The following is a 16,439-nucleotide window of genomic DNA, read 5'->3' as shown; positions in this document are numbered from 1 at the left end:
AATAATACAAAGCCATCAAAATTAAGTAAAATTTCCACCTAGTACTGAGACTTAGTTTCATATTCCTCAGTCAAAGCAAGACAATTAGAAAAAATTCTTAAAATAACTGTCACTGACTAAAGTAAAACTAAAAAATTATGCAGAAAAAAAAACATTTAGTACAAATTACAAAATGTAAATTCATCCAAAACTAATCGAGAAGCAAACGCTTCCCTTGTATTTAATTTGCAAAAAAAAAACAGATATTGTCACTATAAAAAACATCAAAATATTTCTATGTATCCTAAAACTGCTTGTCCTAATGAATGCTGAAAATGAGTATACAGATGATACACAAAATTCGATATGTTGAGTGACCTCAATAAAAGTAACTTTACTACTAACCTCTGTACTCAATAAGTTAATAATTCAAGCGTTCCTGCTAAATGTTTTGAACATTTCTACTACAAGTTAGACGAGAATAAAACTCTAATCTATAACCTCACTAAAATAAATGAACTGACTTTAAATACACCCATTGAAAAACTTACAGTTTTTTAGACTATAAACCAATGTCATACAACCAATATACTTCTTCAAAATTAAAAAATTCCACCTTAGACATTTTATCAATGTTCAGTCCCAGTAATTCAATAACAAGTATTATCTCATAAATAGTGTCAAAAAGCCAATATTACTGTTAAAGTTGTTAATTTACCATTAAGAAAAAAGGTGTTAAATATGTAACTTTTCTCTTATTACAGAAACTTCTAAATATAAACAAAGTTAAAACTATTCAAATAGTTTAAAAATACCAGAAACACCTCTAATTTTAAAACAAAGAGGGGTCCATACATAAAAATTTACTTCAAGCACAGTACTATGTCTAGATTTTAATTGTTCTATTATTCAGGAAAGTCCCTTGCTTTCATATCAAAACCAAAATATTTATATTCATCATAAAAAAACACATATCCTAATACAAAAACCTAATTCCATTCAAACAAATTTTTGGCACATAAACAAAGTATCAATGTTTTGAGACTGCAAAAAGTGAACAATAAAATAAAAATATGACTCTTTTCCAAAAAATACATTAAAAAGAACTTGACTAAGTTTATTTCTATAGTTTATCAGAATATTTCCACCAATAGTCAAGTTCCTGACTACTTAAGAGCTGTCTTGAAAAAACTTAGTAAACCTTTAAATTAGTTAAGTAATATTGCCCAACAAGCTAAAAAAACAATGCAAACCTCAAATAAAATTACAAAAAGAATGTCTCATCTTATTTGACAAATGAAAAATAACATATAAATTTTTGTTATCTTTCTAGATCTTCTCATAGTTTACCTTACAGTTACAGTTTTGTTAAAATACTGTTATCCGTATTTCCAAAAATATGTTAAGCTTTCTCAATCAAAAGTAGCTATTTTTATCAAGGAGGAAGAGGTGATGTGAGAGAGTGCTTATGCTAAGCAAGACCTAGCATTAAAAAAAATGAACTAAAACTCCCAGAATGCTTCAAGGAGGTTGAGGAGTCAGCAATTGACATTCTGGTAATCACTTTCTGACCCTTAAATGAAAATACTGAACTTCTGACCTTTAAACAATGATAAAAATAGCAGACATGCCGCTTACATTGTTAAGAATAGGAAACTGCGTGGCTAAACCGCAATGACGAAAAAACAACCGCATATTATGTCAGTTTTGACATTTTAACCCTGCAAAAACTAGCAAAACATATAGATGAATAATGTATTTAGGTTATAGAAAATTAGCATAAAAATATAAAGGTCATTAAGGATTAACATAAGAAGTGTAATGATTATAATACAAACCGTATCACCTGATATTATAATATAGATAAGTTAACTAAATAACCAATAAAAGTAAAAATTAGAAATACATATGTATAAGTGTTATCATATATAACTAATAGTAAAGTTATGTTAGATGCCTCACTTCCACCATGGGGACAGTTTTGTATCTTTTGCCTAAAAAAAAAAAATAAAAGACTCCTTTTAAATAAGCTGTTGAACAGTTCTGAAACTACTAAATCAGGCAGCCACACCTAGCCTCCAAGTTAGAGAGCAAGAGCTTGATTTGGGAACCTCATAAACCAACAAACCTCCTTTAGTTTATGACTTTGTGAAACAATAAAAGTTTTAAATTGAACAAGTCTAAGCCTGTGCTTAATTCAGTCCTATATAATTCAACAGCGAGCTCCCACACAATGATGGATATATAACAGTGATACTGCAGTTTTCTTTTACCTGTTACTGACTGCATTATATTCTTTTGCTGTTACACCAGGAGTTACTGTTCAGCATACGTGCTGTTGTCTACAGTGGATGCATACTTGTACTTCCTTCTTTCCCCAGTTCAAATCCCATTTCCAAGTAGCCTATGTATTCTCCTCTCTTTCAGAAATCACTTTGACACCCTGGCCACACCCAGGTGAGCACGGTCATGCTGTACATGACACCACAGACATGACTGCATCTTTAGTGTGCCACATACCACACATTGTTCTCCACACTGCAGGGGAACAGTGCAGGATATCCAGGAGTAAAAAAAAAATCCATGTGCAAAAAAGAGAAGCAGAGTGGCACACGTGGGGGCAGCACACACTGCTCAGAACTGGACCTGGGTCAGCTGGAGCCACACTCCGGCTGCTGCCCAGGCTTTAAGCAGCAGGACTGCCATGGCTGCAGCCCCAGGAGGCTCCCAGGATCCCAGGTAAAGCTGCTGGGGCTAGACCAGTGCTGGCCCCAGCTTCTCAAACCCCACCTGGGGTAACTTGCTGCATGCCAGAGGGCACGTGGCACAGCCATTCCCCAGAGACAACTAGTGCTGGCACAAGGTGTGCCACTGCTAATTGTCCCTTGGGAACCATATGTCCACACTTGTATAGAAGCGGCCCCTGGCTCTCAAAAACACCTACCTGCCTTTCTGTAATAAGAATTTATAAAATATGCTCTGCTCAGTACTATTTAGAATCCTCAGAAGTCCTGCACATTTTGCTTCATCCATGCTGTCTTGGTAGTCAAACAGTCCAAGTTTCAGCAGCTGCCCTAAATAAGACCATTCATGTAGCTGACAACCATGCAGCAGTAGGTTTTACCTCAAAATCTCCAAACAGGTGCATGTGGCTTGAAGGGCAAATCAACCTCCTTAAACTGCAGTCTGGGTTATTTATCAATGTCCACCGTTAATTGGCCTTTTTCCACTACACATAAAATGATCTGCTTAGGGCCAAATATTATCTTCTTTTCTTTGGGAACTGGGAAAAATAATAATAAAATCCTAGTAGTAATTAGATTTTTTTCTTTTTAGCAATCAGCTCTACTATTTTTCTAGTTAGACCTATCTACTTATTTAAAATGCTTTCTTCTCGATTTAGCTGTGGAAAGTGTACAGATAGAATTAATAGATTCAAAGGTTGTGAGGCTGGAAGGGATCTTGGAAGATCGTCGGGTCCAGCCCCCTGCATCAAACAGGAAAAACAACTGGGGTCAGGTGACCCCAGCTAGGTGATCGTCCAGTCTTCTCTTGAAGTTTTCGAGGGTAGGTGATTGCACCACCTCTGCAGGGAGCTTATTCCACAGTCTGGGCACCCTGACTGTGAAGAAGTTTTTTCGTAATGCTGACTGAAACAGTCTTCCAGGAGTTTATGGCCATTACCCCTGGTTTTCCCCAAGGGGAGCCCTGGTGAACAGTTGTTCACTGAGCCTCTGATGTAGCGGTAAGCTTCTGTCAAGTCCCCCTCTCAGCCTTCTCTTTTTCAGGTTGAAGAGTTCCAGGTCCCTTAGCCTTTCTTCACATGGCTTGTCGTGCAAGTCTCTAATCATATGGATGTCCCTTCTCTGGACTCTCTCCAACTTTACCGTGTCCTTGTTGAAGTGCAGTGCCCAGTACTGGGTGCAGTACTTCAGCTGTGGTCTCACCAATGCCAAGTAGAGTGGAAGAATCTTCTACTGGAGATGCATAGATTGATGCATGCCAGGGTGTTATTTGCCCTGTTAGCTACGGCATCACACTAGAATTCTGCAGTGTTTGTGGGGCTTCTACCACTGAAATAATTTAAATAGTTGCTTTTATGTCTGGCTGGCTGTTTTCTCTCCATGATCTCTGCCCTCCTGCCAACCCCTCTCCCCAAAAAAACAAAACAAAGCCTCTAGTAAGAAATGGTAGTGATATTGAGGGTATGTCTATGTCTATACTGGTATTTAGGCTTAAGTTTTGATGCTGAACTTAACCAGCCCAAGCTATGTGTGAGCACTTTTCTGTGTCTATATACTTGATAGCCTGCACCAAAGTCATCTATATCATGCTGTATACACATACAACATAGGAATCAGTCTTATCTTTCCTTCTGGATTATCTCTACTTACAGGTAGTAGAGACAGGAAGTGGAATGCATATAGGTCAAGATTCAGGAACTGGGAATTATGGAATTGTTGCTTCAAACTTGAATGCCTGTGGCTCATAACTTCCAAACGTACTGCAGACAAAACTGATCTGCAGATGTGTAGTGACTGAGTGTACCTAATGCCTGTAAGATTAACAGAACTTCCAGAACAAGGATAGACTACCATCAGGGGTTGAGCTGCAAGGTTTATTGTATACGTGGTTGGCAGGTAGGGATTAAGGTTGACTTTAAGATAAACCCTAACTGTCAGTGTGGACAACCTCAGGAAAAGACAGAAGAAAGAGAATCAAAAGTATAAATTGTGTGGAATGCTGAGAAATAATCCAGGCAACCTGATTGGGTGATGGATGGAATATTAATTCTTTAGAAAATGAGAGACTAAGCCTCAGAAGAAAAATGTCATGCACTTTTTTTTTCATTTTCATTATAATAGTAATTACTAGCTCAGTGCCAGCTATTTCATGGGGATTAATGACCAGCTGGGGATAATGACCCTCAGCTGTATCTTGAATAATCAACTTGGGTCCATCTATCATAATCCCCAGAAAGTACTCAGTGCTTCCATTAGTGTAGCTTGTTTGTACAGAAACTTGAAAAATACAAGTTAAAAATTAGCTGAGTTTCAGACTCCACCCTTTCTCTCATTTTCACCTCACTTCTTAGTGTTGGATGAAGTAGGTTGTTGCCTGTGCAAGTTCATTCTTCTCTGAACTTGTTAGTCTGTAAAGGCATCTATACACATGCTTTGGGGCTGGGGGGGATGCTTTAATTAGGGTGGCTCTGAAAGCTGTTCTAATTAAAGTGCCTGCAGCATCATATGTATCCATCATGTATATTCAGCATCCCACACTTCAAAATGGCAGTGAAATCACTTTAACTAAACCTCGTTCAACAAGTTTTAGTTAAAGTGCCTCCCACAACCGTTTTGAAATGTGGAGTCACTGAATACACGTGACACGGAGGCTGCTGGAGCGCACTAATTAGCACACTCCAGCAGATTCTATTAATCAAGACTGCTCTGACTCATGCGATTTAGCAGAGCTCTGTCATGTGTATAGGTGCCCTAACATGCCATCCTGCCCTACCTTCTGCCCAACTTCATTTTGTGTTACACCAAGTACGAGAGTGGTTTATCAACGTAGGTCTGTGCTGTTTGCTTTTTGTTTGTTTGTTTTTTGAAAACCTATTTATAAGACAGTGAAAACCTGTTGCAATTTTTTGTCACGCTTCAAAATATCAAGGTGGACATACAATACCCAAGTGGATCCAAATATCTGATTTGAAATGCCCTTGCTGCATGTTACATTACATTGTATCATATATAGGTGACTAAAGTGTATTAGGAGGCATAATCTAAGCAAAAGCTCAGTTGTATGAAAATGGATTTGTTTCAAGTAAATAAATCCTGCAAAACTCACAAGGTCAGAGACTCTAGTGATCTTCAGCTGAGTGCTGCAGCTTGCTGAGATTCCAAATGAGTTATTATATTATACATACAATCAGAGATCCTCTTATGGTAGAGAAGTGTTATTTCAAGAGTAGTACTATGTGACAAAGAGTACATTTCTAGCACCACTAATAAAGTGAGAGTGAATCAAAAACATATTACTGTATTTTATACATTTTTTTTTTTACAGCTTTGTTCACTACATTTTTTTTCGATTCTGTTCTTTTAGAGGTAGAGAACATTTGTTCAAATAGTTACAGAAAATGATTTCACCAAAAGGACAACTGTCAGCTTTGGCTCTAATGATAGCTATGTATTATTAACCATTCTAAGAATTGCATAGGTTGTTACTCATAGGAAAGTGATCAGACTCAGGAATGAGAGTGAATTCTGAATTTTGACTGGTTAAGGTAGGGTTGATGTATGATGGGGTTAATGATCATACGGCCTTATCACTTGAAAATCTAAAAGTGTTGCAGGAGCTTTTCCTATATTGAGTGACATCCCATTTCAACCTTTGCTCCAGGATTCATTTGCCTATTGACTCATCCTGTCTTGTTAAAGAGTCAGATTTGTATTTCGATTCATAGATGCTAGGGTCAGAAGGGACCTCAACAAAGCATTGAATCCAACCCCCTGCCTAGGCAGGAAAGTGCTAGGGTCAGATGACCCCAGCCAGAGGCCTATCCAGCTTTCTCTTAAAGACCCCCAAGGTAGGGGAGAGCATCACCTCCCTTGGAAGCCCATTCCAAGTTTTGGCCACCCTTACTATGAAGAAGTTTTTCCTGATATTTAGCCTAAATCTGCTCTCTGCAAGTTTGTGACCATTGTTTCTTGTTACCCTAAGAGGCGCCCTGGTGAACCCACTTTTTTTTCAGTGTTCTAAATTATACCAGTCTAGTGGCTGGAGGACAGTATATAAATTCAAAAGAGTCAAACCTATCTCACTTCCATTTCTCCGTAAGTTTTTGGGAATGATTTGAAATTGTGAGGCTTGGCATGTTTAGAATATTCTAAGGCATGTTCCAGTGGTTCTCAACCTAGTTAAATTCAAGGTGCCCCTTGAAAAATGCCAGTTCTTATCTTTCACTTGTTTTTTACTGCAGAAAAGTGATTCTTCTGTTGCAAAGAACTCAGAAAAAAAGAGCAACAGATTTCATATTGTTCTTGATGCTATGGATTCCTGTTTGAATTCCCTGGCTTTATCCTGTGAATCATATGTAGGTGTTTGCAAATCTAATAGTGCTAATATTGAGCAGTACCCCATGGCATCCTTAAAAGGATCTCAAGGCACCCCATGGTGCTGTGGCATCCTGGCTGAGAATCACTGGCCATCTCTACACACTGATAGCACTATTATTTAGGCTTCCTTCTCATTTGCACCATTTATTTCTAATCCCAAATAAAATATATTATCTGGGCTTAGTGCCTTGTCCTAGCTCTTGGTCATCCTAACAAGATAATCTACCATTTCAAGTTCAGGCTGGTGACCCTGGCCTCTGTAATCACTGCAATCTACAAACATTTGCAGTAGTTGAAGTGGGGGTTCTTTGGACAACACTGTCCTTCTGTCCACCTCCTGAAGTTCGTTGGAGATCAAGACTAGCTCAGTCCCTGTTATCTAATGTCTTTTTTAGTACCCTGGGCTTCAGTCAGACAAAGACGATTCACTTTCACTGATACTTAAAGCATACAATTTATAAAAGCTGCAGCAGACTCAAGATCCAGGAGATAGATTCAAAACACAATAGACTGTCAACAGAGCAGAACTGGCTAAACTTAGAGTAGGAATGGGCAGAAGTGTCTGCAATTATTACAGCAAAATCTCCTCCAAAGTCTGAAGTGAAATATAACATGACCAACTTTCACCATTCTTCTGGTATCAGTGTGCACCCATAAAACATGCTGGTGAAGTGTGTCACGTCTTCCTCTAGTGCTGGTCCACACAGTGGAATGACAACTTATTACTGATACAGTTCACTACATTACTTTAAATTGCAATGGCTTATGTGGTAAATCTAAAGGTTCTAGCTCTGCCGATGAACCATGTGGTCAATGCTGCATGATGGGATTTAAGTTTTTTTCCTAAGATATTCTATAAAAACTTGGGAAATTATACACCCACACAACACACATTCTACCTTAAAAGAAAGTTCTTAGAGTCAAATTCAAATATTAAGAAATACCAGAATCAAGATTGCTCGTATAAGTTTTAATTCAGCCCCTTCTACTTCGGTGTTATGATACATTCTTTAGGAGCATGATCACATAGTATTTTTTCCATACGAGCCCCACCTTATTAAATGTTCAATATAGATGTGCTCTGGGGATAGACCAGGGCGTGGACTGAAGGACACTGTTGTCCAAAGAACCCCTGCTTCATCTATTACAAAAGTTTGTAGACTGCAAGAAGGGAGGGTCTCATTGTTAATGGACATCTTCTTTCTTGAATCTGGATAAAGCTCCTGTGCAATGCTAGGAAGTTACTTAAACCAAACCTTTCACAGGTGGTTCCTGACCGTGTTCCTCATTACCTGGGTGCCTGATTTGATTTGCAGTTAAGCTAAGTGCTCATAGCTGCAGCTGAAGTCAGTAAGAGCAGAGCTTGGAACATACAATGCAAAGTCCTTTGAAAAATCAAGTTTTAGGTATCTCAAACACCCCAATTAATGGATGCTTTTGATCTTAATCTCCCCTGGACCGTACTTCAGCTTGCAATCTGTGAAGTGGAAATAATACCACTTCCTAATCTCCTGGGGGTGTTATGAAGGTAAATTAATTACTGTTTTTGGTAGTGTTGGAGTGATATTGTAGCTGTGATAGTCTAGGAATTATGCAAGATGCAACATTTTTGTGGGTGATATTTTTTATTGGACCAGCTGCTTGATTGGGATAAAGTTAGACAAGCTTTCAAATGCAAGGAATTGTTCATCAGGTCATCTGATAGAACCATCGGTAAAATGTCTGGTGCACTTAGAGTCATAGTTTTGGGGGGAAACTTACGTGTGGATGTGTAAATTCAAAGCTGTATTGTAATGTAGATACACTGAAGACCCACAGTAAGGGTACATGGGCAACCTTCATTTTTGCATTTCTTAATTTTTATGCATTTTAGTAACGTTCTTTCAACATAATTTGGGGGGGGGGGGGTTGGGTTCTTACAGGTTCTAATCCTGTCCTTCCACTATACAATCAGACACCATTCCAAAAGCATAATAAATGTGACCAGTGTAACATGTGCTTCCTTTTGTGTCTCATCATCTTCCCAGGAGAGAACTGTGTGCACAGTGGAGTGTTTTGATTCATGCTTAGGGTCTAGTGTTTTTCACTCTACATTTTGGCAGATGTTAGAGAAAGTAGGCTGAAGAAGGCTACCTCACTCTTGAAATGGAAGTTGGATCAGCTTCTGAGGGAAAGAAAAAAGAAATGCTTGTTACTTTCCAGCAATACTGTGCTTGAGAGAAAAGCTGTATATCATGTTTCCCTGGCAAGAGAATGTAATATAATACAGGTTTGTTTATTTGATGCCATCTTCATCAGTGCAAAATTGGCAGAAGCATTTCCACCACTTCCTGCACTAGCTCTCTTGCCTGGCATTTCAGAAGCATGTTAAGAGAAGATGGGTAGAGATGTAGACACCACAGTGCTGAACTATCTGAGAGACTTTTCACCAGTAGCATAAGATAAAGCTTACCTCCCTGCTACTTTAGGTTATGTCAGAGGCAGGTCACTAGGAATATGGGAGCTCAGATTGGCTGTCTACAGATCCCACTATGACACTGTGCTCAAACATTTGTCACGTGAAGTTACCCTGCCTATAGATTGTAAGTCCAAAGGAAGTGTTAAATCAGGGGTGTCAAATGCATAGCTCATGGACTAGATCCAGCCTGAGGAACCATTCCGTCTGGCGTACTAGTAGTCTGGTAGGCTACCGGAAGTTGTGGGGGAGCATGTCCTGCTGCAGAATGTGGGGTCCCTGGACCCCAATGGACATGGCCATTGGTGGCAGGGTGAATGAAGGCTGTGTAGATACAGCCCTCACTTGCTCCATGACTGACTGCCCTTGGATCTGTGCCACTGCCTGCTCTTTAACCCATGCTGCCGTTGACCTACACTATTGCCTCCTCCTGAACCCACATTGCTGACCCCACACCCAGAACTGGATCCATTGCAGCTGCTGCTCACTCCATGGATCCAGTCCAGGAGGAGCCCTGCAGTGTGGGTCTGGCCTGGGGCCTAGGGTGAGTTTGATACCCCTGTGTTAAATACATCTTGCCTGATCCCCTGAATAGTGGGCTATGACATTTGTCCCAGTAAGTCCTGTCTCAGGTTCATTAACTTATTTTTGAATTAAAACATGCCTTGTAGAAAGGCATTCAAATTTTCCTGGCTCATACGTTACATTTATATCATGGAAACTTGCTGTCAAAAGCACAGAGACCTACTCTGGTCATAGTAGAAGTGAGTAGTAAAGATTTCCTAGGGTCTACAAACACTTACGTACTGTCTACCTCTTATCTTTTTAGGTATCACTACTATCCATGGGGAACAAAGAACTATCCATCCAAAAGATGAGAGCTTGCAATTCTGAACAGATTTTTTCTTCCCCCCTCTTGTGAAGTCAAACTGCCTGTTGAACTTCAGCTGATACAGTTTGATCACCAAAGGGATAAGCTTTGCTCAAAAGATGTTGTTAAGAAGGGATTCCAGTGCTGAAACAAATATGGGACAATTTCAAGAAACCTCATGCTGATGAATATCAGTATGACACTTTTGTAGTAGCTGTGTTTACATCATAATATTTTTGCACTTTAAGGGAGAGGCTCAGTATATACTGTCTGAGAAAATGCTTTAAGGTTTATGCATTAGAAAAGAAACCCAACTCCTGATATTGCAAACCCTCTATTTTTTTATTTTATTTTTTTAAAGAATTGTTGAATACTCAGGAAAGAAAAAACTTTGCAGAAACTATATTTTAGGGCCCATAGCCTTGCTTAGATCAGTTTATATATTTTATATTAAGAGAAATAAATAAAAAAGCACAAGACAGAAAACAAAATATTTGTATGTTCACTATACCAGAATTAGAAGCTGATTACATTTCATCAAAATAATCTGAAAATTTAAAAGAAATCCCACTACTTATATTTTAACCACTTGCATAGTAATAATTTCTAATGCTGGTAAAGTATATTAATAGTCAGTATTTATAACTTGCATAGCTTCTGAGAATAATTGTCAATTTTCAAATTGAAACTTCAAATACAGTAGTAAAAAGTTTGTGATATATGTTGTGTGTCTTTCTGTATATCACATTTAGACGTGTATATACGTGTATATATAAAAGATGTATCATATGTACATGTATATTCAATGCTATATACACACACGAGTTTACTGTTTAACAGAAGAAGAAAATGAAGCTAATACTTTGCTGCTAGTGAGATGTAGTACTTAATGCACTTTGAGAATTTCCATTTTTATGTACTCTATAAATTTAATAGAGATGCAGTGTCTCTTAATTCAGTACTTCCTAAACTATTCTTTGTCTCTAGAGTTTAGTATTCAATACTGGCAAAATGTGAGAGTGGTTTTCCATAGTCCAAGTACTATATCCACTCTGTCTAGCATAACTGCTAAAAATCATTTCAGTACATTTGATGATATATCCCTATTAGAAACTGCTAGGAACTGCTGATGCTTATTTACATCATGCTTATCATGCTTATGTATGTGTGATGGATACGGATACAGAAGTATGTCATACAAACTGTACATGCACTACAAAGTGTTTCCACCATACTCTGTTTGCAACACGCACGAATGAGTGAACATCGTTTCTTAACAAGGCAGAGGACACTATTTAATTTGTAATCTGTGATTTTGTTGTCCTTGATCCTGCATACAAGTTTATAAAGGGAGAAAAAAATGAAGGGATACAGAAACAAAAAAGGGTGAGTTGAAATGAGACATGGGCTTATTTCTGTGCTGTGGCAACCCATCTTTGGAAAAGGCGTGTTACAGCCCAATTTAACATAACGCATTTCCATCAACAAGTCTGAGCTTAATGCACAATGCCACTGGGCACTGTTTGACAATGGTGGAATGACAGAGTAATGATAGTAAAGGTCCACTGAGGAGCTACAGAATGCAGATGATGGAACTACAAGTAAAGGTGGCCTGAGCATACAGTTTGTCTAAGCATAGATGTTGATGTCCTAAAGAAGGACAGTACATATTATCCTGATGAAAGTGTTAACAACAGGAATCCCAGAGCTGCATAAATCAACATTTAAAAGGTATGATAAAAAAAAATTTTAACTTGATATTCTCACAATTAAGATATCACTGAATAGTCTCTTAACCATAACCCCAAAGTTTGATTCCTTTCATCAATTTTCCCTGCTTTCCTAGTAACTGCAGTTCTAGTTAATGCCAATCTACTTATTATGGATATGTGTATGACTTTGAGGAGACAATGTCCTATAGCTTTTTCTCTCACCTGCCAATAAGTGAGTGTCATGCTTTGCAGTCTCTTATCATCTTATTACCAACACTGCTGGTTACATTTATTTGAATACAGAATCCAATTCTAGAGACTTACTCAGTTTCTTGGTATGACTTCATCCAGTGACCCCCAAGTAACATCTGCATTAAAACCACAGAATGAAGACCCCTCTATGTTGCTACTGGAATAAAAGCTTTAACCTGTGATGCTACATAAAAACTAAACCTCTTCAACATATAATTGCATGTTTTTGAAAATATCAATATACATTACTCTGAATGAATACATCATTGCACTGAGCACTTTAAAACTCAGCATACTTCATCTTGGGAATATTGAGGTAAACATAGTGCTTCCTCTGATGTAGAGTAACAGATGCCATAATTACTAAAGAATGGAAAATGTTGAGTGTTTAACCACTCCCACCTCATGTATCATTGGAAACCAAAACCAAAGACTCTCATGTCTTGCAAACAGAAGCTTATCAAACTAGTTCTCCAAAGAAGGTGCCACTTCCTCCAGATTGTCCCACTGGGTTATTACCATTTAGAAAGTAATATGATATAAATAGAAACTGAAAATAAGTGAGATATTGCTCACAACACAGCCACTAAAAGTTAACTCAGCTTTTGATTAAATGCAGCATTCATGTTTGGTTTTGAGAGTGCCGGTGAATATCAGTCTTAACACAGGCAAAAGAGAATGTTGAATTCTTTGTGTTATCAGCCTAAACAGGACATAACTGGAAAAAGAGATCTGTATGGCATCAAAATGAATTGTATGTTTTGTCAGCCATTCCCCTCCCCGTCCCAAAAGACCTCATTTAAATTATTCCCTGATATATTGGTTCTACTCCCACCTAATAGATGTACCTACAGTCATTTCTATTCAATAGTATAAAACTATCTTCACTGACATATTGGAGATAAGTAAAAATATTTGTTTGCAAATTTCTTCTTCAGACAACTTTTTGGATTATAAATTGTCAGACTGTAGTGAATGCATTAGCAATAGATTGGCACTTCTTTTCAGGAATGTGAAGAAACTGATAGTTTGGATTTTTGTGACACTAGAAAGGGTCTATTGTTACTTGATGGCATTATTTGCATTGGAAAACAGAGTACAGTTTAGGAACTCTTATTAAGTTTACCCCAAATATATTTGTAGTATTGCTATTTATGGGGTGAACCTTGTGTGGCCCTTTTGTGGGTCTAATGGAAAGCCCCCCAAAATGGGTGCGTCAGCTGCATGTAGTGGTGGCCAGAAATGAAGAGCAAGATTAGGGGACAGCTCCGCAGCAGCTGTCCCAATGACATGCCAAGTTAGGAAGTAAGTCCAGTAGAGACACTGGCAGTACATGGACAGGCCAAAAGTCCATGCTATGTGCTTCATCAGTTAGTCTCCCTGCAAAGCGGCAATGGCGCCCAGAATTTACTAGTTTGTTGGTTGTCGCAGGTTAGGCATGAAGAGATTCTCTCTCATCCCCTCACATTTTTAAGAATATAGATCACTTGCAGTGAATGTTAAAATGACATTTACTGCTGCGTTATTTCTCATTCTAAGAGTAAACTGTTCAGTGCAGGACTATGGTAAGGGAAGTCACTACTTTCTAACAATCAGCTTGAGGCCCTATGCTCCCGAATGCCAGCCCCGTGAGATTCTGAAGTGTCACTAATGTCACCAAGACTGATTAGCATTGAGCACATGTATACAGAGAAGTTATTAGCTGGAACAGTGTTAAACATGAATCAAATAATATACTTTTTGTTAACCTACTCATTTTAATTTTTGAAATACAGTATGGCTATATTTATGGTTTGTTTCTTTGAAAAGTGGTTGCCAGTGGTTCACTGAGGTGATCCATGCATTGTGAAGCGTCATTTCCTGTGGAAATTCTTTGAATACTGTGTCTCCTCTGAGAAGTTAGACCCACTATTCTTGTTGATTGTTTGTGGAAATTCAGGAACTAAAAACTACAAAGTCTTCCAGAACAACAACAACAACAAAAAACAGCCACTTTTTTAGAGCTACCCTACATTGAACTTAGCTGCTCATACAAAGCTGTTTGCAACATCTAATTTGTTTACCTCCAGATTATAAAATTGGAAACTTTTACAAAGAGATACAAATTATTCTTTGCAGGGAAATAGCCTAATACTGATTACTGGTATATTTTGTGTCTCAAATCGATTGTTATAGAATATATCTATTATTTTATGCTGTTTTGTATATGAATAAAAATTGGCAAATTTCTCATAGGCACCATTTTCTGGTAGCAAAATGCTTGAGTGTATCATTAGAATTAAATTATATGTTGTAAATATGATAGTTGTAGTTGATTTGTATTTTGTTCTAATATTGCTTGCAGAGAGTAGACATTGGTAAAAGGATATGGTTTCACAAATGAAATAGTTTATGGTTGTTACACATAGTATACCATGCATACATGCTGGTGACTTATAAAGACTGAGTTGCATTTGAATTCAACATGATATAGCTGCGATCTTTGGCTATGTAAAGAGAAAAGGGGGGAGGACAAGAGGAGAAGGGACAGTTAACAACCACAATTCATATTTTTATTCACACTTTGAATCTTATTACCTAAATTATGTTTATTAATTGGCATTATATTAGTATATAGGGATTGGTGCCCCATTTTGTGTGGTTTTATATGAAAACAATGAGAAATAATTCCTACCCTGCCAAATTTACACGCTAAATGGGCTAGACAAAGGGTGGGAAGTGAAAACAACTGTTGAAGTGGGTTGCCCAAAGTTACAGTAGATCAGCTATGAAGTTGAGAATGGGAACCAGCTGTCATGAATCCAAGTCCCAACCTCAGTCCTTCGACCAATCTGTGACTGAAAGCTAGTAACCAGGCCCAGTCTCCAAAACTGGAGGCCTGTTATGAATTGACTTGCATGCAGTTCTAGGGGTCCTTTTGTTTGCTTTTTAACTTGTTACATTTCTGATAAAACGTGAATCCAATTTTATTTTGAAAGATGAAATTTTTCAGTTTCTACAAAGGCCTAGAATTTGTTATTAGTTATACCTTGCATTTTGAGTGGAGCTCTTCCAAAATCAGTGAAATTACCACTAGGAATCACTAATTCAGGCTCCACTGGGGGACAAGCGGGCTCCCTCCCAGCTCGCCAGAGTCATTTTGGGCATTTTCCATGCCTCTGGCTGAGGGAGCCCACCATGAGGCTGATTACCATTGACCAGCAGCTGTTATTCTGCTGTTTTAAGAAGGAAACTCTGCTACCTGTTAAACACTTGGAACTCTTAATAAAACCATAATAAATAAACTTTATAAAAAACAACTTTATTGAGTACTAACTCTTATGGAACGTTAAGCCTCAAGCATAGTTGAGTACTGAGTCTATGTTAACAATTGAAAGTGAGCATGGAGCAGCCACTGACATTTCCTGGTGACATAGCTTGTCTTTGTGGAGTGAACACTTGGCCATAGACAGAGATGGCACACTCCACATCCACCGAATTCACGGGAACTGTGAAGCACTCTTTTGCCAGAGTGTATAGCTCTGGGAACCCTGACAGAGTCCCAGCATATAGTCATGTTCACAGGCAGCTGGCATTCTTTGACTACTTACATAAGCAGGATATTCCTGCTCATGCTGTTTCCCGCACCCAAGAATGGACTTTAAGCAGTTGATCATCAAAGTTCAGCACAGCCACCTGGTTTGGGTAAAAAAAATTGCACTGCCCTAAGGAACAAATTGGCAGACTGGAGGGATTGTACTTGTAATATTGGTGCAGCTTGGCAGCTACTGCCTGAAACACCTCCCTTATCTGCTGGTTTTCTCATTGATACCTGGAAAGTTTGTGCAATGATGCCCTGGCTTCAACCCAGCTTAGTAAGTCCATCACTTTGTTATGAGCCTGGTGGATGGATGGCCCTCCAGCCAGGTTCATAGATTTCATTGATTTCATAGATATTAGGGCTGGACGGGACCTCGGAAGATCATCGAGTCCAGCCCCCTGCCCAAAGGGCAGGAAGTCAGCTGGGGTCATAGGATCCCAGCAAGATAAGCATCCAATTTGCTCTTGAA

General features: G+C 38.4%; 1 protein-coding gene across 1 annotated transcript in view; it reads left to right on the top strand.

The window, feature by feature from the left end:
• The window catches only part of NEK10 (NIMA related kinase 10), a 196,387-nt gene extending 181,699 nt beyond the window's left edge, over positions 1–14,688 (top strand). Inside the window, exon 37 of the mRNA XM_019536158.1 lies at positions 10,385–14,688. Within this exon, the coding sequence (XP_019391703.1) occupies positions 10,385–10,433 (49 nt within the window). The 3' untranslated portion in view covers positions 10,434–14,688. The remainder of the gene's footprint in view (positions 1–10,384) is intronic.
• The last annotated feature ends 1,751 nt before the right edge of the window (positions 14,689–16,439 follow it).

The sequence above is a fragment of the Crocodylus porosus genome, unplaced genomic scaffold (genome assembly GCF_001723895.1).
Source record: "Crocodylus porosus isolate Cpor-Errol unplaced genomic scaffold, CroPor_comp1, whole genome shotgun sequence".
In the NCBI taxonomy this organism is placed as follows: domain Eukaryota; kingdom Metazoa; phylum Chordata; order Crocodylia; family Crocodylidae; genus Crocodylus; species Crocodylus porosus.
Note: the sequence above shows the minus strand (reverse complement) of the source record. Positions and strands in the feature narration are given on the sequence as shown.